Raw genomic sequence first — 21463 nt, 5'->3', positions numbered from 1 at the left:
TCCATTGTATATGTATACCACAGTTTCGTTATCTATTCATTTGTTGAAGGGCAACTAGGTTGGGTTTCACAATCTAGCTATTCTAAATTAAGCTGCATCACTGTAGTGTGCTGACTTTAAGTCCTTTGTGTATCTACTGAGGAGTGGGATAACTGGGTCAGATGGTGGTTCCATTCCAAGTTTTCTGAGGAATCTCCATACTGCTTTCCAGAGTGGCTGCACCAATTTGCAACTCCACCAGAAATGTATGAGTGTGCTTTTTCCCCACATCCACACCAATATCTATTATTGTTTGTATTATTGATAATTGCCATTCTAATTGGAGTGAGATGAAATCTTAGGGCAGTTTTGATTTGCATTTCTTTAAGTACTGGAGATGTTGAACACTTTTTCATATATTTGTTGATCACTTGTATATCTTCTTCTATGAAGTGACTGCCCAGTTCCTTAGCCCATGTTTTGATTGTGTTCTTTGAATTTTTGCTGTAAAGTTTTTTAAGTTCTTTATAAAATTTGGAGATTAGTGCTCTGTCTGAAGTGTGTGGGGAAAAGATTTTTTCCCACTCCGTAGGCTCTCTTTTCTCATTATTGATTGTTTCCTTTGTTGAAAATAAACTTTTTAGTTTGAATCCATCTCATTTATTGATTCTTGCTTTCATTTCTTGCACTGCAGGAATCTTGTTAATGAAGTCTGGTTCTAAACCACAACATGATGAAGATTCAGGCCTACTTTTTCTTCTATTTGGTGCAGGGTCTCTGGGTAATTCCTAGATCCTTGATCCATTTTGAATTGAGTTTTGTGTGGGGTGAGAGATAGGGGTTTAATTTCATTTTACTGCATATGGCTTTCCAGTTTTCCCAGCATCATTTGTTGAACAGGCTATCTTTTCTCCATTTTATGTTTTTGGCACCTTTGTCTTGTATGAGGTAACTGTATTTATGTGGGTTTGTCTCTATGTCTTCTATTCTGTGCTATTAGTCTACCTGTCTACCTGTATTTGGTGCCAATGCCATGCTGTTTTTGTTACTATTGCTCTGTAGTATAGTTTAAGGCTGGTATTGTGATACCTTTTGCACCACTCTTCCTGCTGATTGCTTTAGCTATTCTGGATTTCTTATTCTTCCAGATGAATTTCACAATTGCTTTCTCTATTTCTATGAGGTACGTCATTGGGATTTTAATTGGAATTGTGTTGAATCTGTGTAGTGCTTTTGATAGTATGGCCATTTTGACAATATTAATTCTGCCTATCTAAGAACATGGGAGATCTTGCCATCTTCTAAGGTTTTCTTTATTTTCTTTCTTTAGTGTTCTGTAGATTTCATTGTAGAGGTCCTTCACCTCTTTTGTTAGATTGATTCCCAAGTGTTTCATTTTTTTTTGAGGCTATTGTGAATGGAGTAGTTTTCCTAATTTCTCTTTCAGATGATTCATCACTTATGAATAGAAATGCATTAGATTTATGAGTGTTGATTTTATATCCTGCTACTTTGCTGAATTCATTTATTAGTTCTAGAAGTTTTCTGGTGGAGTTTTTTGGATCCTCTAAATACAGAATTATGTCATCAGCAGATGATGATAGTTTGAGTTCTTTTCCTATTTGTTTACCTTTAATTTCTTTAGTCTGTCTCATTGCTCTGGCTAGTGTTTCAAGGATGATGTTGAATAAAAGTGGTGAAAGAGGGCATCCCTGTCTTGTTCCAGTTTTTAGAGGGAATATTTTCAGTTTTTCTCCATTTTGAGTGATCTTGGTCATGGGCTTAGCATAGATATCCTTTACAATGTTGAAGTATGTTCCTGCTATTCCTATTTTTTCTAGTGTTTTGAGCATGAAGGGATGCTGTATTTTATCAAATGCTTTTTCTGCATCTATTGAAATAAACATGATGGTTAACTTTAAGTCTGTTAATATGATGAATTACATTTATTGATTTCTGGCTATTGAACCAACCTTGCATCCCTGGGGTGAATCCCACTTGATCATGATACACTATCTATTTAATTTTTGAATATGCAGTTTGCCAGAATTTTGTTAAGGATTTTTGCATTTATGTTCATCAGGGATATTGGTCTGAAGTTTTCTTTTCTTGATGTGTCTTTGTCTGGTTTTGGTATCAGGGTGATACTGACTTCATAGAATGAGTTTGGAAGGGTTCCTTCTTTTTCTATTTCATGGAATTGAAAATTATTGGTATTAGTTCTTCTTTGAAGATCTTGTAGAACCTGACTGAGAATCTATCCAGTCCCAGGCTTTTCTTTGTTGGTAGGCTTTTGATGGCTTCTTGTATTGCTTGAAATTGATCCATTTAAATTGTGTATGTCCTCTTACATCAGTTCGGGTAGATCATATGTCTCTAGAAATTTGTTGATGTCTCTGAGATCTTCTGTTTTGTTGGAGTGTAGATTTACAAAATAACTTCTGAATATCTTTTGTATTTCTGTGGTGTTTGTCATGATATTTCCTTTTTTATCATGTATGCCTGTAATTTGAGTTTTCTCTCTATCAGTGTTGCTAAGGGCTTATCAATTTTGTTTCCTTTTTCAAAGAACCAACTTTTTGTTTTGTCAATTTTTTGAATTACTTCTTTTGTTTCAATTTCATAGATTTCAGCTCTGATTTTAATTATTTCCTGTCATCTGTTGCTTTTGGTGTTGATTTGTTCTCCTTTTTCTAGGACTTTGAGTTGTAATGTTAAGTCGTTTGTTTCTTGACTTTTTATTCTTTTAATATATGAGCTCAATGCAGTGAACTTTCCTCTTAGCACTGCCTTCATAGTGTCCCAGAGATTCTGATATGTTGTATCATTGTTCTGATTTTATCTCCTCCCTGATGTTTCTGCTATCCATGCATCATTCAGTAGTGTATTATTTAGTCTCCAGATGTTGGAGTAGTTTCTGTTTTTTATTTTATCATTGAGTTCTAATTTCATTCCATTATGATCTGATAGAATACAGGGTAGTATTTCTATTTTTTTGTATTTACTAAGAGTTGCTTTGTGGCATAACATGGTCTGTTTTGGAGAAGGATCCATGTGCTACTGAGAAAAAAGTGTATTCATTCATTGATGGATGGAATATTCTATATATGACTGTTAAGTTTAAATTATTGATTGTGTTATTGAGTTCTATGGTTTCTTTGTTTAGTTTTGTTTGGAAGATCTATCCAGTGATGAGAGAGGTGTGTTAAAGTCTCCCAGTATTATTGTGTTGTGGTCTGTTTGGTTCCTGGATTTGAGAAGGATTTGCTTGATATACATAGATGTGCCATAGTTTGGGGCATAAACATTTACCATCATTATGTCTTGTTGATTTATGGTTCCCTTAAGCAGTACGAAATGTCCTTCCTTATCCCTTCTGACTAACTTTGGCTTGACGTCCACTTTATCTGATATGAGGATGGAAACCTCAGCTTTTACTGAGTCTGTGTGTGTGGAATGTTTTATTCCCATCCTTTCACCTTTAGGCTGTGGATGTCTTTTATGAGATGAGTCTCTTGAAGGCAGCATATTACTGGGTCCTTTTTTTTTTTTTTTTTTTTTTAATCCAATCTGCCAGTCTTTGTCTTTTGATTGATGTGTTTAGGCCATTAACATTCAGCGTTATTATTGAGATATGATTTGTATTTCTGGTCATTTTGGCTGATTTTTGGTTTTTAACTTGACTTGGTTTCTTCTTTGATTGACTTTTCCTTTAGGGTATTTCCTCCCTTTGCTGATTTACACTGTTGTTTTTCATTTTCTCCTCATGTAAATATTTTGCTGAGAGTGTTCTATAGTACAGCCTTTCTATTTGTAAATTCTTTTAACTTTTGTTTATCATGAATTTTATTTAGTCACCAAATCTGAAGGTTAGTTTTGCTGGATATAAAATTCTTGGTTGGCATCCATGTTCTTTCAGAGCTTGAAATATGTTGTTCTAGGCCTTCCTGGTTTTTAGGGTCTGGGCTGAGAAATCTGCTGATATCCATATTGGTTTCCCTGTAAATCTGATACTTTTCTCTTAAAGCCTTTAAAATTCTATGTTTGTTTATTATGTTGAGCATTTTGATTATAATGTGCTTTGGGGTGGATCTGTTGTAATTTTGTATATTTGGTGTCCTGTAAGCCTCTTGTATTTGATTTTCCATTTTATTCTTCAGGTTTGGGAAATTTTCTGATATTATTTCATTGAATAGATTGTTCATTCCTTTGGTTTGTATCTGTGCCTTCCTCAATCCTTTGGGGTGGATCTGTTGTAATTTTGTATATTTGGTGTCCTGTAAGCCTCTTGTATTTGATTTTCCATTTTATTCTTCAGGTTTGGGAAATTTTCTGATATTATTTCATTGAATAGATTGTTCATTCCTTTGGTTTGTATCTGTGCCTTCCTCAATCCCCATAATTCTTAAATGTGGTCTTTTCATGTTATCCCTTAATTCTTGGAGTTTCTGTTCATGATTTCTTACCACCTTCTCTGTTTGGTCAACTTTATTTTCAAGAGTAATATTTTGTCTTCATTGTCTGAGGTTCTGTCTTCCAAATGATCTAGTCTGTTGGTGATGCTTTCCATTGACTTTTTAATTTGGTTTATTGTTTCCTTCATTTCAAGGATTTCTTTTCCTTTTTTTTTTTCCAGAATCTCTCTTTATTGAAATGATCTTTTGCTTCCTGCATTTGCTCTTTTAACTGTTTGTTGGAGTGATCATTCATTGCCTGCATTTACTCTCTTATTCTTTGCATTGCAGATCATTTTAATTATGTACACTCTGAACTCCTTTTCTGACATTTCTTCTAACATGCTGTCATTGGATTCTATTAATATAGCATCTTGGTTTGTTTGGGGCACTTTCTTCCCTTGTTTTTTCATGTTGTTCATGTATCTTTCCCTCTAGCAGTGTGGATCTGAGATATTGCAGTTTCCCCCTTATAGGATAATAGTGTCCCTATGGGTTTCCAATACCTCACCTTTAAGGGGGAAATCAATATTGGCAGCACCCAATGCAAACAATATGCTGCCTTTAACCAAATTGCCCCATGAAGATGTTAACCATATTGTCATAATAAGTAGAGAGAATGAGTTCAATTATTATCTACAGTATAACCAATAGGTTTACAATGAGGTCTATAATATCTAATGGTAGATAAAGAGGATGGGGAGGGGTGTAGGATGTAACTGTTAATGGGATAAGGAAAGAGTATATAGAAGTACTAGATCATAGGAACAGTGAAAGCGGAATCAAAAAAAGTTGGTTGTTAGCATGAGAAAAGGAAGAAAGAGACTATGAGGAAACATAAATAAGAGGAAAATAGAGTGAGAAAAATAAAAGAATAAAAAATAAAATTTAAATTAAAAAAAATTCAATATAACTGTCATATACTATACAAACCTCCAAGTCTTTGGTAGCCTGATGCATAAGAGGTACTTAACAATGAACTGCTAGTCTCCAGCAGTTATCTCAGGATGGGAGCTCCCTTACCTAAAGATGGCAGCTGGGATTTGGGCGATAATCCAAGATGGCTACACAGGCTTCAGGATATGATGGTAAATAGGGAGTACAGGGCATAGGTGCTGCTAAGTCCATGGGCAGGTGGTAGGTGGGCCTGGGTCCTGAAGCTCCCAGGCAGCAGGTGGGCCTATGTCAAAAATGTAGAGTGTGGTAGAGTTTTGGATTATGTTCTCAGCTTTTGTAGAAAATTTTTTGGGGAGGGAGTTAGTACCTGATTTTTTTCTTTCTTTTGTTGGGAGACAATAGTAGTTGATTTATTTCTTTTTAAATTGATGCATTATAGTTATATAAAAAATTTGAATGCTTTGTGGTATATTCATGCATGTATCTAGTATATTTTGTTCAACTTCATTCCACAGTTCTTCTCCTTTTGCTTCCTTCCACCCTCTGTTCCTTCTTTTTTCATGAGATCACTGTTTTTTATTCCCTTTTTCTCTCTAGCTTCTATATGTGAGGTAAATATCTGGCCCTTGACTTTCTGAGTCTGACTTATTTCACTTATTATGATGTTCTTCAATTCTGTACAATTAACCAGCAAAGACATAAATTCATTTTTTTTAATTTAAATTTTTATTGTTTTAATTCTCTTTTCTCCACAGCATCATTTATTGTCAGCAAAGAAATGGTAATAATGCAAATGTTCATTAACTTATGAATAGATAAAATTTGTTATGCTCACACAATGGAATACTACAACATGGATGAGCCTCAAAAACATGTTAAGCGAAACACATAGAAGTCCACATATTGTATGATTCTACTAAGATCAATTGTCCAGAAGAGGAAAATCCACGGAAACAGAAAGTAGATTAGTGGTTGCCAGAGGCCAACACGAGGAACTGAGGGTGACTGTCAATTGATATGAGGTTCATTTTGTGGAGTGATGAAAATGTTTTGAAATTAGCTAGTGATGATGGTAGTGCAGTTTTGTGCAAATACTGAAAATATTTAATTGTACACTTGAAAAGGCTGTTTTATGGTAGGTGGATTATATCACAATAAAGTTATTTTTTTGAAGTGCAGATCACAATTTCTTAAATATTTTTCATTCATGTATATAGGATAATAATGTCTGTCTCATTCTACCATCCTTCCCATCCCCACCACCTCACCCCTGCCTTCATTCCCCTTTGCATAATCCAATGTTCCTTCATTCTTCCCTACCCACCCCCCACTATGGATCAGCATCTGCTTATCAGAGAAAATATTTGGCCTTTGGTTTTTTGGGGAATGGCTAATTTCACTTAGAATGATATTCTCTAGTTCCATTCATGTATCTGCAAATGCCATAATTTCATTCTTTAAGACTGAGTAATATTCCATTGTGTTTATGTACCATATTTTATTTATCCATTCATCTGTTTAAGGTTATGTAGATGGTTCCATAGTTAAGTTGTTGTGAATGGACCTGCTATAAACATTGATGTGGCTGCATTACTGTAGTATGCTGATTTTAAGTCCTTTGGGTATAAACCGAAGAGTAGGATAGCTTGGTCAAGTGGTGGTTCCATTCCAAGTTTTCTTAGGAATCTCCATATTGCTTTGTAAAGTGGTTGCACAAATATGCAGTCTCACCAACAATGTATGAGTGTACCTTTTCCCCCACATCCTCACCAACAATAAGTTCATTTTTTGTGATGGCTAAGTGGAACTCTATTATCTCTATGAACCACATTTTCTTTATCCATTTGTCTATTGATGCACCCTTAGACTAGTTTTATTACTTGACTCTTGTAGATTATGTTGCTATAAACATCAGTATGTATGCTGATTTATTTTGGATAAATACCAAGTAGTAAGATAGCAGGGTCATGTGGTGGTTTTCTTTCCTTAATGTGTCTTTATCTGATTTTGGTAGCAGGATGAATGATACTGGCTTCATAGAATTTGAGAGTGTTCCCTTTCTTTCTATTTCATGGAATAATATGAGGAGTATTAGTATTCTTCTTTAAATGTGTGGTAGAACCTAGGTGAGAATCCATGTGGTCTTGGACTTTTCTTTGTTGGAAGGTTTTTTATTACTGCTCAATCTCATTGCCTGATACTGGGCTGTTTAGGTTTTCTATATCCTCTTGGTTCAATTTGGGTAGGTCATACATGTTTAGGAATTTGTCAGTATCCTCTAGATTTTCTGATTTATTGGAATACTAGTTTCCAAAATAATTTTTGTTGATCCTCTGTATTTCAGAAATGTCTGTGGTGGTATCTCCTTTTTCATCTCTAATATTGTTGGTTTGGGTCTTCTCTCTTTCTTTTGTTAGTTTGGCTAGGGGTTTATCAAATTTGTTTATTTTTTCAGAGAACCAACTCTTTGTTACTTTGATCCTTTGTAATTTTTTTTATTCTCTGTTTCACTAATTTCACCTCTAACCTTAATTACTTCCTCTCTTCTGTTTTTATCAAATTTGTTTATTTTTTCAGAGAACCAACTCTTTGTTACTTTGATCCTTTGTAATTTTTTTTATTCTCTGTTTCACTAATTTCACCTCTAACCTTAATTACTTCCTCTCTTCTGTTGGTTTTGAAATTAGTTTGTTCTTGCTTTTCTAGGGCCTTGAGATGTAGCATTAGACTATTTATTTGGGGTCTTTCAATTTGTTTTTTAATGTAGGTACTTAATGCTATAAACTTTCCTCTAGTACTACCTTCACATTGTCTCAGAGATTTTGGTATATTGTAGCAATGGTATCGTTTGATTCTAGGAATTTTTTTTATATCTTCTCTCATTTCTTGAACAAATCCATTGCTCATTTTTAAAAGTATCATTTAATCTTCATCTGTTTATGTGGTTTCTATAAATTTTCTTGCTGCTGCTTTCTAATTTCAATCTCTTATAATCTTATAAGATGCATGGGATAATATTGTGGTTTTTGTTTTGTTTTGTTTTTGTGTTTGCTAAGAGTTTCCTGGTATCCTAAAATGTGGTCTGTTTTGAAAAAGGGTCCATGAACTGTGTGAAGAAACCATATTGAGCTATTGCTGGGGGAAACAGTCTATACTATACATATCTGTTAGGACCATTTGATTTATAGTATCACTTAGGTCAGAAGTGTCTTTATTGATTTCTATGTCTGGATGACCGGTCTTTTATTGAGAAGAAATCACTAAGTATTATTTTATTGGGGTCTGTCTGGGACTTCACATCAAGAAGTGTTTAGTTTTTCTTGCAGAATACTTATTAAGCACTCTGCTGGGGTATCCATATTAAAAAGAAGGCAGTTTGTCAACACAGGAGCTGTATATGCAGCTAGTATGGTGCCTTTAGATACTCAGCAGTCTCTTCCTTACTTTTATATTACTACTCCATTTTTGTATTACTGTCAGAGTTAAATAACATTTTAATGAGAACACTAATCTACTGCTTCTAAAATTTTGTGATAAAATGTTAAAAATTAATACAGACAATAAATTAGACTTTTCCAAAGAAGAATCAAGTCAGTATGAAATGGTAGAATTAAAGAATGTCTAAGAGAAGAATTGGATCTGGTTCTTGTAGATCATGAAGGATGGAGAGATTTCAGTTAAGTGACTAGGAGGAAAGCAGCATTCCAAGAAAAAGAATTAGAAAAATGAAGACTTAGGGTGAAAGATGAGCATGAATTATTCAAGAACAGTGGAGATGTGTTTGGTTGAGGCTGAAAATCAAGCCACATATGAAAAGGAAGGGGGAAGCAAGATTTGAGAAGTCTTAGAATGCTAGAAAGTGTGTTGGTATTAACTGACAGCCTCTCTAGGTTCCAGGCATTGTGCTGAGATGTCCACAAATTCACATTAAAAAGACTGAGAAAGGTAAAAACATGTTTATTAAAGACCTGGCAACTAAGTCAAAGCTATTAGATAACTTTTTCAGGGGCTCACAGGGCCTTTGTGGCTAGGACATGAACCTCGATAACTTTAAAGCCTGTGTACTCCTTCCATATTCCAAAAAAATTCCATGTCCTTTCTACTATTTAAGCTGCCTTGGTGAGCTATTACAGGAATTAGCTTTTGTCTGTTTATTAATTATCCTTTATCATTTTATTTTAAGCAAAGAAGAGCCATGATAAAATGGGTGTTTGGGGAGGTTATCTGGCAACAGACTGTTGAGAGGGTAGTGGGTCAAAATAATTGAAATAACAAATTTTAGGTCAAATATTTAAAGATAGACATACAAGTACTTGATCTAGTAATGAAATAAATTTTGACTAGAGAAATGAAATCAAAGCTGGTAAATAAGTTCTTTTAGGGCTCATCTAGTATATCTTCACTCAAGTATTCTCTGTACCTTAACCATTCAACTAAGAATTTTTAATTTCTCAGTGTGATAAGCTTATTAATCAAGTAATCCTACTTCGTTTTGTAGTATTTTTAAACTGGGGTTCTAGGAAATAATTAAATCCAAATGCCCCCAAATAACTACTGTATGCATTGAGTTAACTTTTTCTTGGTACTGGGGATTGAACCTAGGGTGCTTTACCACTGAGTTGCATCTTCTGCCCTTTTTATTTTTTATTTTGAGACAGGTTCTCACTGAGTTGTTCAGGGCTTCACTGAATTGCCGAGGCTGGCCTCAAACTTGCAATCCTTTTGCCTCAGTCTCCCAAGTTTCCACTGTGTCTGGCAACTTAACTTCACTATACTAGAATAGTGCTAGTTTTTTTATATTATCCTTGGAAGAATTGAAAAAATAGGCTTTTTGTGGTTTAGATGAGACACTCTGGTTGGAATATCAGTGATATTATTATTTTTTTAACTACATATATTTTGAAAATATTGATAACTGGCTAAATGTTTGATTAGTGTTATGTTATATTAGTGTTAGTGATTGTTCTAAATTGTATTTAGGTATGAAATGCATGCTGTTTTGTATGCCTGAATGAGCAGAAGATATCCAGCTTTATGTACAAATCACAGTAGAGTAAGACTAATCCAAAAAAGGGATGCATAAATTTTTCTAGATTGGGTTAGATATTAGGTAGTTTGGTGAGAGCACAGATGACTTCCTGCCTTGGTGTAGAGCATGGAATGACTTGTTTACAGCAATCTGTCAATTTGGTAGTCTTTTGACTTATAAGTTAAACTATCCCCCTACTTTTTTCCTACATACTATTGCTAGGTATATGTACTTAAAAGACTTCTATCAATCCATTTCTCAAAAAACAGCTAATAGTTTCCACTTACTAAAATTCTTTAGATAGGTATTCCAGGATCTTTGTAGTCTAATTCCAAACTTTTCATAGCCTTATCAATTTCTAATTTACAAATTAATGGCAGATGAATGATTGATATGTATCTCCAAAATACTTACTGCATTTTCTTGTTTCACAGGACCTTTACTTATACTAAAGTGACTGTCTTCCATTCCCACCTGGCAAAATCTCTTGTGTTCTGAGACACTAACAGCAACATCAGGGGTTCCTTGATAATTCCTTTCAAAAGGTGGTTGTTTCTTCTTTCATGTCCAGAGTAAGGACTTAAAAAATTGTTACTTGCCTCCTGCTAGTTCTGGTGGCATCTGAATTGTGAATAGCATACTATAACTATGTTCTAAGAGCTATTTATAAGTACATCTTTTCAATCAGATTGTAAACTTTGGAAACTGAGACAATGTCTTATTCTTCTTATTGGTCAAATAGTGTAAATCACTACTTACACATAGACTAACTGTGAGGATTAATGCCTGGAGCTTTGAGGGTACTCATATTTGAGACAGCCCAAAGATAACGCTGGTTCCTCTTGTTTAGTGGGAGTTCCTTCACACTGACTCATTTGTTCTTTTGACATTCCTCTGTTAGTCTTTAAGAACTTCCTTTCTGACACACAAAAAAAAGACCAAGGTTTGTTTTCCCTGCTGCAGGACTTGAGTCATCCATTTCTCTAAGTCCTGGTTTCCTTTAATGGGGAATGTAGTTTGAAAGCAAAGTCTGGGTATTGTGTACCACTGATTCTAGGCCTTTTCAGTGGACTTAGCAGTAAAAAAGACTTAAATCATGAGTTTACATTGATATTTATAGGATTTTGTTTTCTTGAGTTATTTTGTTTTATATTTGTCTATCTTTTTATATTGAAAATCTTAATTCCCAATAACAGTAATATATTTCCTTATTTTTATACTATGATTATGTAAAATAGTTTGACAACTATAGCATAGTATTGCCGACAGTAAACCTATCCAGGCAAATTCTTTGCAGTTCCTTTTCAACATACAGAAAGATAATGAAGAATTTCCAACATACATAACAGTAGACAGATTATAGTGGAGACCCATATGCCTGCCACCTGAATTCTATAATTAATATTTTGCTATATTTGCCTTTTTACTTTATCCTTTCTCTCCCTATCCACCCATCATTTCATCTTATTTTTTTTACAATGCAATTAAAAATTAAGTTCTTGACAGTTCTTTTGTGTGTGGTGTGTATATATGCACATGTGTGCATATTTGTGTGTGTGTACATGTACATATGTCCATGTCAACATAGAACAGACAACTGTTCAAAAATTGCTTGACATGACCTTCATCTCTCTGTAGTTATGTTAATAATTTCATAAACTGGGTTATTTCCATTTACTTCTTTTCTTTTTGAATTAATTGCATTTTGGAGATACATCATGTTTCTGTGAACTCCTTCCCAATTCCTAGTAGTCCTTTCTTCTGTTCCCCCTCAAGCAGTATCCAATCTTTTGGTTATTTTCTACCATGTTTATTTTGCTTGTTCTGGAGCATAGTATAAATGGAATGGTATAGTCCAGACTTCTTTCAGCATTTCAATATACTTGTGAGATTCATCATGTGATAAAATATGTTATTTTTTTCCCTCTTTATTGATAATTATTATTCTACTATGTGTATATTCCATAGTGCCACTCCCTTTTCCCTGTTTGGACTCTTATCCAATTACTACCTGCTTTAGGGGGCTTGCAGGTCCTTTCAGGTAGTTGCTTTTTAAATAGCTTTCAGATTTTATATTGTTTTCTGTGGGAGAATTTCTTCAATATGAGCTACTTGCCATTACCAAAAAAGGAATCCATTTAGTTGTATCTTGATTGAATAAATTTTTATTTCTTCTACTTTATGGAATATCTTGAAATTTTATGACTTAATTTTCTTGACTGTCTTATTGACTTTTGAAGTTATATTTTATTGGAATACAAGGTTTACTATGTGTTCAAAAGATCTGTTTTTAAGGTCTTCTATAACCTTACTTATTTTTTACCACTTAAAATATCTTCTATTAGATGGGTTAAGTTTCTTTTTAAAGCTTTGCTGTCTTTGACCTTTTGTCTGCTGTATTTTCTGCTTCATGAAGATGCAATCTAGTCTTTGGTACATTAGGTACTTATAATATAGTCCTTGTCAGTTGCAACCTCTAGTATTGTAAAGTGTCCTTTTGTTGCTGTTATCTCATGTAATGCTTTTGGACCTGTATTCGGCCTTGCCTGATAACAGTACCATATCCTCTGGTTCCTTATTGTTTGCATTTGTTTGATACATCTTTGCCCATCTCTTTATTTTTAGCCTTTCTGAATCACCTTTGAAAGGTGTATTTCTTATAGAATTGGGTGAGAGTTGATTCTATATGTGCAATAACTTGTTTAACTTATTCATTTATTTTTAGGCAGTAAAAGCAGGAAGGGTTTATTTAGTGAAATGAAAGTAAACTCCAGGGAGAACATGGGTAGGACCAGCCCAAAAAAAGAAGGCAGCCTTTTGGCTTCTGCTTTGTGGGTTTTTTATGACCTGCTTGGGATTCTCCCATATCATGAATTATTCATTTGGGGAAATTACCACAGTTTTCCTCCATAGCATTTGGGCTTTATATTTTATAAGCCAAGCTGAAAGTCCTTTTAATGGGAAAATTAAATCCATTTACATTTAATATGCATGATGTATTTTATTTTTATATAGTTTCTTTCATATTCTTTTATGCTATTTATGTATATATTTTACTTACTATTTGTCTTTTATCATATGGTCTATTTTCTTTGCTTTTTAAAATGACTTTTAATTCTGGGAGAGTTATGAGTTATGGTAATTGCTGGAACTTGATATGAAATTTTTATATAGTGGTAACAGTGCCCTTAGTTCTTTTTTCCCCTTACATTATCTTCTATTAATTAATTTTTTTAAATATCATTTGATTTTACTTATTACAAAGTTTACTGTGTGTTCCCTTTACTACTTTACCTTTTCTCCCCCTTCTTCTTTTTCAAGATTGGGTTATTTCTACTTTGGTAGGTACAGTTGATAATATTTACATGCTAATCTTAAATTCATATCTCCACCTTTGTTTTAGTCTTTGATCTGCTACTAAATACATATAATGTTCACTACTTGTCCTTGTAATTGTACGTTCCAAAATCATCATCTTTTGGAAGAGAGCTCATCAGCTAGTAAATTTCTCAATGTGCAGACTGTTTTTTCACAATCGTACATGTTTAAAGTTATTTTTCTTTAATGTTGCTACTTAAAGGGCAACTTGGCTAGTTATAAAATTTTTAGTCAATTCTTTCTTTCCTTGGGTTTTTTGAAATCCTTACCACATGTTGTCTTGTTATTAAAAAAAAAAATCTCATGTTAAAATTTCTTTCTTTTATAAATTACATTGTCTTTTTGCCTGGAGACTGAAAGTAATTTGTTTTATTTTGTTTTAATCTTTAATGTCTAATCATTTTACTGGATTATATGTGTAAGGCTGACCCATTTGGCTCATTTACATTTAATATGCCTGATGTATTTTATGCATATTCATTTCTTATTTTCAAAAAAATTTTCCTGGATTATCAAATGAATTATTAATTTTTTCTTATTATTTTGTTTTTCTTATTGGAGATCTTTCAGTTACACTTGAATTGGATCTTCTTTGCCTGTCTTCCGCTACTATCTCTCCTTTCTTTTTAACACTTGTTATACATTTGGTTCTTTACATTCCCATCCACTACACCCTTTAGTGTACTTTCACTTCTGTCTATTCATGTTTGGGTATCTTATATTTTAATGTTCATTTCAAAATAATTTTGGTTTTTTTTTGCAACTTCTTCCTTACTCTTACTTCTTGTTGCATATCTGCCTGTTGTTTTCCTTTACTAGTCTGAGGTTTCATATTTCAGGTCCTTGCAATCATATGTGCGTTCCTGATTCTATATGTACAATAACTTGTTTAACTACACTTAATTCATTTTGGAATATTGTGTTCAAATAATATTGTGAAGGAGGGGTTGGTGGAGTATTTTTGTCAGCTAAAGATGTTTGATTTTCTCTACTTATGTTTATAGTGGCATTATATAGATATTGGGGTTCTTTTTTGTCTCTAATGAAATATGTAGAATTTCCTTGGGCCATGTCACTAGGGGTGAGGGTGGGACATTAATGTTTTTTAGTTTTAGAACAGTGAAGAGCCACTTCTTTAATAAAAGATGACTTAGCATATTGGCTAGTTGATTTTTTGATTCTCTGATACTCTGATTTTTGGTTTTCTTAAAACTTTAACTGCTTTCAACTCCTTCCTTTCAATTCCCCAGAACTAGTGCTGTGGTTTTCGTCAAGTCTTAACACCTATTCTCTCCTCCTCTAAGGGAGTGTAATATCAACTAGTAGTCACCTAACTCTTTCCTTGGGTAAGGCCTCCATGAACTGGCTTTAATGGTTTTAGATGTTAATTTCCCCATTACATATAAATTGATGTTTAATAGTAGTCTGTATTTTCTAGTTATGCCCTTGGTATAAACTGTAGGTGATTTTGTTTTCCTTATTTATCTGAAGGCTTTTGTAGAATGGGTAAAAAGAATCAGATTTTGATGCCCACTACTATTTTACAAGATCTGGCAAATCCTACTCTGATCACTTTAGCAAATGATTTAGTTTCTCCTCTGTGTAAGCCCCAAGATAAACACTTGGGCCAAAAATACTTATAAAGTAATTCTTTTATTTCTGTAATACTTTAAAGAATGACATGTAATATTTAAAATATGAACTCATTCAGTAGCTATGTGAGATAGGTATTTTCCCCATTTCATACATAAGGCTAATAAAGTTAAGAGGTTAACAGCAACTTACAAACTTAACTAGTTGACTAAAATCCAGACCTAAGCCTTGAGTCCAGATCCTATTTTATATTCCATCAAAATGATTACATTCTTATTTACATTTATTCAACAGAACGTACTCATTCACTGAGTGCCATAGAAAGCACTGAGTTGTAGAACAGATATTTTGTCACACAGCAATGAACAAAACAGATTAAAAAAAAAAAAACCTATACTCACAGACCTTACATTTTAGCAATATCATCTATCCATCCATCTCCCCTGCCCCACCCAATCAATCTCTTATTGACTTAAATTCTGAAATGCTTTATTTGGCTTTGTAAAAATAATGCTAATTAGAGTCATTTATAGGACTTAATTATGTGTGTCATTCAACATAATTGTGATTTTTTGAATAGTGCTAAAATAATCTTGCAAGTTTTATGTGTTGACTATACTAGATTTTTATACTTCAGTTTTCTAGTTTATTGCTTTTGTACTATAAATTAAAATAAAAAGTGTAGATTAGAAGTTAAAAATTATGTTAGTTCTATAATGAAACATTTATTTGCAAACATTACTGACTTTATTTTTTAAACATTATGTAGTTGTGTCTGTTAAAAGAGCTTACTCTATCACATTTGGAGTAGAATTTAAGATATTTCTGAAACTATTAATTTATACCACATGGTTTTAAGAAGGCTTAAAATTCCATGCTAAGCATTTCTGAGTGTTTTTGTTTTCACTTACTTGCCTAAAAGGTGAAGGATTTTATAATCTCTCAGATAATAGAATACTATTTAGAATTCTTTAAGTATTAAATTATGAAGATGTAAAAACTTTCATCTTTGTGTTATTTCTCATTATAACTTGTTAATTTTAAATTCCCTTATGTAACAATATAAAGTAGGATAATCTGTATTTACTCAGTCAATTTTAACTGATTTTTGAGCAACAAAGTGGCAGATTGGCACCCTCTTTTGGTCATTTTATTTACCTACAGGCAGAAATATAAGTAATAAAATTAAAAACTTGTCTTTTGTATATCGATCTTATAAATTAGCATTTATAGCTCTCACCAAAATAATGCTCCAAACTAGGTTCATATGAATAAGGTACACTATTATTTAGTTGTGGATTCTTTCAGTAATTTTGTGATTATTTGCCTTTTCCTCAGATTGGCTCTTTAATCATAACATTCAGGATTGGAATTAACAGTGCAGATTTTCAAACAAGTATTTATTTAACTGTAGCAAACTGAACTATGGTAGCACATTATTAAACAGATAATGTTTAATAATTTTATTGTCAATTTGAATTAATTAGAAAAGCATCACCTTTTAGTGCCGTTACTAACAGTGTGGGGAATTATTTGAATTGAAAATAAATTCAAGCTTCAAAAAATTGAGGCCCAGTTTTTCTTCTCTCATATTTTTTAAAGACAGACAATCATTCTGTAAGATTATATGGTTAATTTGATTTTTATTATAGTTTGATATTTGTATATAATATGTTTGCTGACTTCTCCTGGAAATGCCTATGCAAATAATTTATAATTGCAGGGAAGAAAGCTCTACTGTGCCAGGTGGTTGGGTAGTTTGGAGAGGGAATTTTTTTCTAGTAAATATTCAGCAAGTTTGCTTTTTGGTGGTTGTAGTATTTCAGAATTTCACATGCCTGCCAAAGCCTCAAATTTAATCCAATTTAATAATGCCTAATGGATCTCAACTCCAGCAAAATCTAGACCTACTCCAAAAACATAAGGTATGATTTTAGAGCTTCCTTGCATTTTTTCACTGAAATAAATATTTTAAGAATTTTTATTATGTATTGCTCATGTAAGAGGTGATTTTTAAAGCAATTGCTTACACATGCCAAACAACCATATATATATAGCATTTCTTATACCAATTTGAAGAAATTGAGATTTGTGTTTGATTTCTAATGGTACTTTTAGTATATTATTTCACCAGAATATATAATGAACTCTTCAGGTGAACTTTTCACTACATGATGAAGAAGTAAGTGTGATATTCTTTGGCATAACACATTTTAAGGTTAAACTCAACTTTTGAGTTTGTGATTCAAAGAAACATTATTTTGAAGAGTACTGATATTTTTAAAGTACATAAATTCCCCAAATTTCGTGCATGAACATAAACTAGTTAGATGGGATTCCGAGAATATATGATGTTAAATCCACTACATTATTTTAATCATATGTAGTGTGTGAATCTGTAAATGTCCCATGCAAACTCAACAACTTAAACATTTCAGTGTATTACTTCAGCTCATTTGGAACATATGCCACCTCTGATACTTCTGCATTTAATCCAGAAAGGGAGTAAAAAAGTAAGATGATGTATTTTGTTTACAAATTGGATGCATGATAATTAATATATAGATAGTCCTTTAAAGAAGCCTGCTGAAGGCAATGAATTGGTGTCATCCTCTTCTGAAAATTAGATAACGTCCCACTTCAAATTCCCACCCAATCTTTTCCCAAAACTCTTAGAATCAAACAGTATTCAAATGGAAAGTTGTCACCATCAATTTGAAGTACCTAATTAGCTGGTGGTTAATCAACTAATCAAATTGAACAGGGACAAAGAAAATTACAAAACATACTCTTGAAAATGGAATATTTAAGGATTGGGAATTGTTCGATCTAGTAGGAGTTGTTTATTTTGAAAGTATTTTTTAATGATAGTGTATTCTCAGACTTGCAAGTGTCTTGTATTCCCAGATTATCCTTTCAAACTTTTTTCTATTGACATGGTCATATTTCGTTCTCACATTTTATTCTCTCTCTAGAGTTACTATGTTCCTTTCTCAATTTATTGTTTGCCTTAGTATATATTCAGTTCTTTGGAATTTAGGAGAAATAAAATATGATATTGACTGCATATAAACATAGCAGAGTAATTTTTGGATATTTTTCAGATTGTATAAGGATGAGCAACGTACTCTTGAGTAGCATATCACATGATTGGGAAGTATGTTAACTTTTTCAAACCACTGTATTTAGTAAGCTAAAAATGTAATTTATGAAATAGTCATTTCCAGGTATTACACTTCTGGGGACCTGGACCAATTTTGTTTATCTTGTTTACAAATGCAACAAAAGGCTTTCATTTTAGAGTCACCAGTATATAATCATCAAAGAATACAAAGTTCATATGAGAAAGAGAATGGCTCTATATATTTCTCTTAATACTAGATTCTTGTTGACTAATTATCTTGAAGTTTCAAATAGTTTACGTTAACAAAATTATTATTCATAGGTATGCATTTTAATATTTAGGCATTTGTGAAAGACTTTAAACAGTTGCTTATTAGAAAAGATTTTTTTTATTTATAAGAATTTTTCTTTTGACAGTGATATGAATTCTGAAAGTAAAGAAAGAATAGCATGTAAAGGAAAGATTGCCATATCAGGTAGGCTATATTTATATTGCTACATATATTGTATAAAACAATTAGAGTTGATGTTTTTATTCTGTACTTCCAGTCTCTTAATTTTACTTTTATACCTGTATTTGGGAATATTTGATCTAAATCTGTTTTAATCAGTATGCTGTACATTTGTGTAGACCTTTACAGTATGGAAAAAAAATGTTTCAGGAGCTGGTTTTGGGATGTAGCTGAGTGGTAGAACACTTGCCTAATGTGGGAGGCCCTGGTTTCCATCCATAGCAACACACAAACACACACACAAGGAGAAGGAAGGAAGGAAGGAAGGAAAGTTTCATACATTACACATATTGTTCAGTTTTCTCCTTGGGGCAGCCTTGTAAAATAGATAGGATAATTATTCCTCTTTTACTATAGATTCAGAGATTAAGTGACGTGCTGTAAGTGGCAGAGCTGGGCTGCAAACCCAAATTGATTTATTTCATTCCTTTTCTGTTTTGATGGTTGTCTAGACCAAGAGTTCCATGAGGTTGGAACTGGTTTTTTGTTCATCAATTTATGCCCATAAGCTAGCTGGTACAATGCTTGGTACATAGAAATTGCTCAGTGAAATTCATTGAATGGTTGGCATCTCTTTGATGCCTATAGGATGAAGACCAAACTTTTCCCTGTTTTCCTTTCTTACCCACTTCTTTTTCTTAGCCACATTTTCCATTACTCCTATACATAAGCCATCTGCTTTAGGCAGACATTTCTCCTGTTTTCGACACACATCTTGTGGCAGATACTTAATTGACTTGTGAAATAATCGAATTTTCTTCAACTTATGTATTCACCTACAAACCCTCCCTTGTCATTCTAGTTAGAAATGTTTCCTTCTCTGAGTTACTAATGCAGTTAGTAACCACTAGATGGCACTTACGCTGTGTACTCTCAGTTTCTCTAAGAGTTAAGGAAACTAAAGACAATGGAGATGCCTCAGATTAAAGTGGATACATGACTGACTCGTGTGTACACTCTTAAAAAAATGCAGTTTTACAAATATCTCATCAGTACATTTTGGAAACAATGGAATGTACCTCTATCGGTCCTTAAGAAATAACTAGTTTATTTCATTGGCCAGAAGTGTTGTATTAGGGAGCCTGCTGTTTCAGGCCCTGCCACTTAAGGAACTGTTTTTCATTTCCAGCTTCACCACTCACTTTATGGCTAAACAAAATTTATCATCCAGGAAGGATAAACCTGCACTTTATTTAGAACATCATTAGCCAAAATCAGAAATTGCCAGCAGCTAAGCAAAAAAATTTCAGAAAAATAACTAAATTATATTAAGAAATCTGTTGCTTGTTTTATAGTTATTTATATTCATGTTGTCATCTTTCAGATTGTAAGACTGACATGAAACATGTTTTAAATCTCCTTGTATCCTTTAGCTGCCAAACGTATTACATTAATATAATAGTTCTCTAAGTTTAAAATTTTTAATCTTAATAAATATGATAGATGTTTGAAGGGGATTTTCTATAAATACTTAAAGCATAATCCTCGTTTCACTTCTAATATGACACCACTCACTATACAAATGAGATATATTAAATTGTTATTGAACACTCAAATTCCATGATAGATTCAACATCTGTTATCATTTCGTAGTAGTTTATTGACTGCTACAGTTTATGACATTAAAATTAACTGTACATTTAGAAGGGGGATGAAGGGCTAGGGAGATAGCTCAGTTGGTAGAGTGCCTGCCTTACAAGCACAAGACCCTGGGTTCAATCCCCAGCACCAAAAAAAATTAAAAAACAAAAAACAAACACACACACACAAAAAAAAAGAATAGAAGAGGGATTAAGTAAAAGCATTTAAAGTAAAAGAATAAAACCTTCATGACCACAGATATTCACATATAAAACTGAACTTATTTCTGCATGTATTCCTTCTTTCAAAAATTTTAAATTAAGGAACCAAAACTCTCAGAAGATGGGATACATATGTAATTTTATCTTAATCTAGACTTAATTATATCTTGTATTTGAATTGATTAAAAACAATGAAACTAAAAACCAGATTTACCTTTATAATTCCATGGGGATGAAAAATGTGACTTTTAATTTGGTCAAAATGAATTTGCAGCAAAATTTCATAATGTTTCTGAGATTACTTTGATAGCCAGGAGAAAACTGAATTTTCCATTTTCAGCTTCACCACTCAGTGGCCAGATCTCTATAAATGTAAAAAGAATAATACACTTATCCTGATTCTTTCTGCTGAGCACCAAATAATAACATAGTGGTAACTGTCTCAGCTTTTTCACTAACTACTAATTCACTGACTAAACCAAATCAGTTTTCCAGTACCTCAGTTTTCACTTTAGAAAATATCTTTAATAGACTTCAAGGATATGATAGTTTCAAGTTAACCATCCTAAATATGACTCTCCTCAGTTTATCACTAAATGTAAATGAAGATTTAAAAAAATCAAAGGTAAGAGTACTCTAAACTAAAATGGAGTCAACCAAGAATCAGGAAGGAACTTCTTCATTGGAGCTGAATTA

The 21463-nt window shown here is 32.9% G+C and overlaps 1 protein-coding gene across 1 annotated transcript in view; it reads left to right on the top strand.

Moving 5' to 3' along the window:
* Positions 1-21463, top strand: part of Rtkn2 (rhotekin 2) — an 80495-nt gene that overhangs the window by 7944 nt on the left and 51088 nt on the right. Inside the window, 1 exon segment of the mRNA XM_047553497.1 lies at positions 18871-18929. Coding sequence (XP_047409453.1) covers positions 18871-18929 — 59 coding nt within the window.

This window comes from Sciurus carolinensis, chromosome 5 (assembly GCF_902686445.1).
Source record: "Sciurus carolinensis chromosome 5, mSciCar1.2, whole genome shotgun sequence".
Taxonomy (NCBI): domain Eukaryota; kingdom Metazoa; phylum Chordata; class Mammalia; order Rodentia; family Sciuridae; genus Sciurus; species Sciurus carolinensis.
The sequence above is the reverse complement of the archived record's forward strand: the minus strand, read 5'-3'. Positions and strand labels throughout refer to the sequence as shown.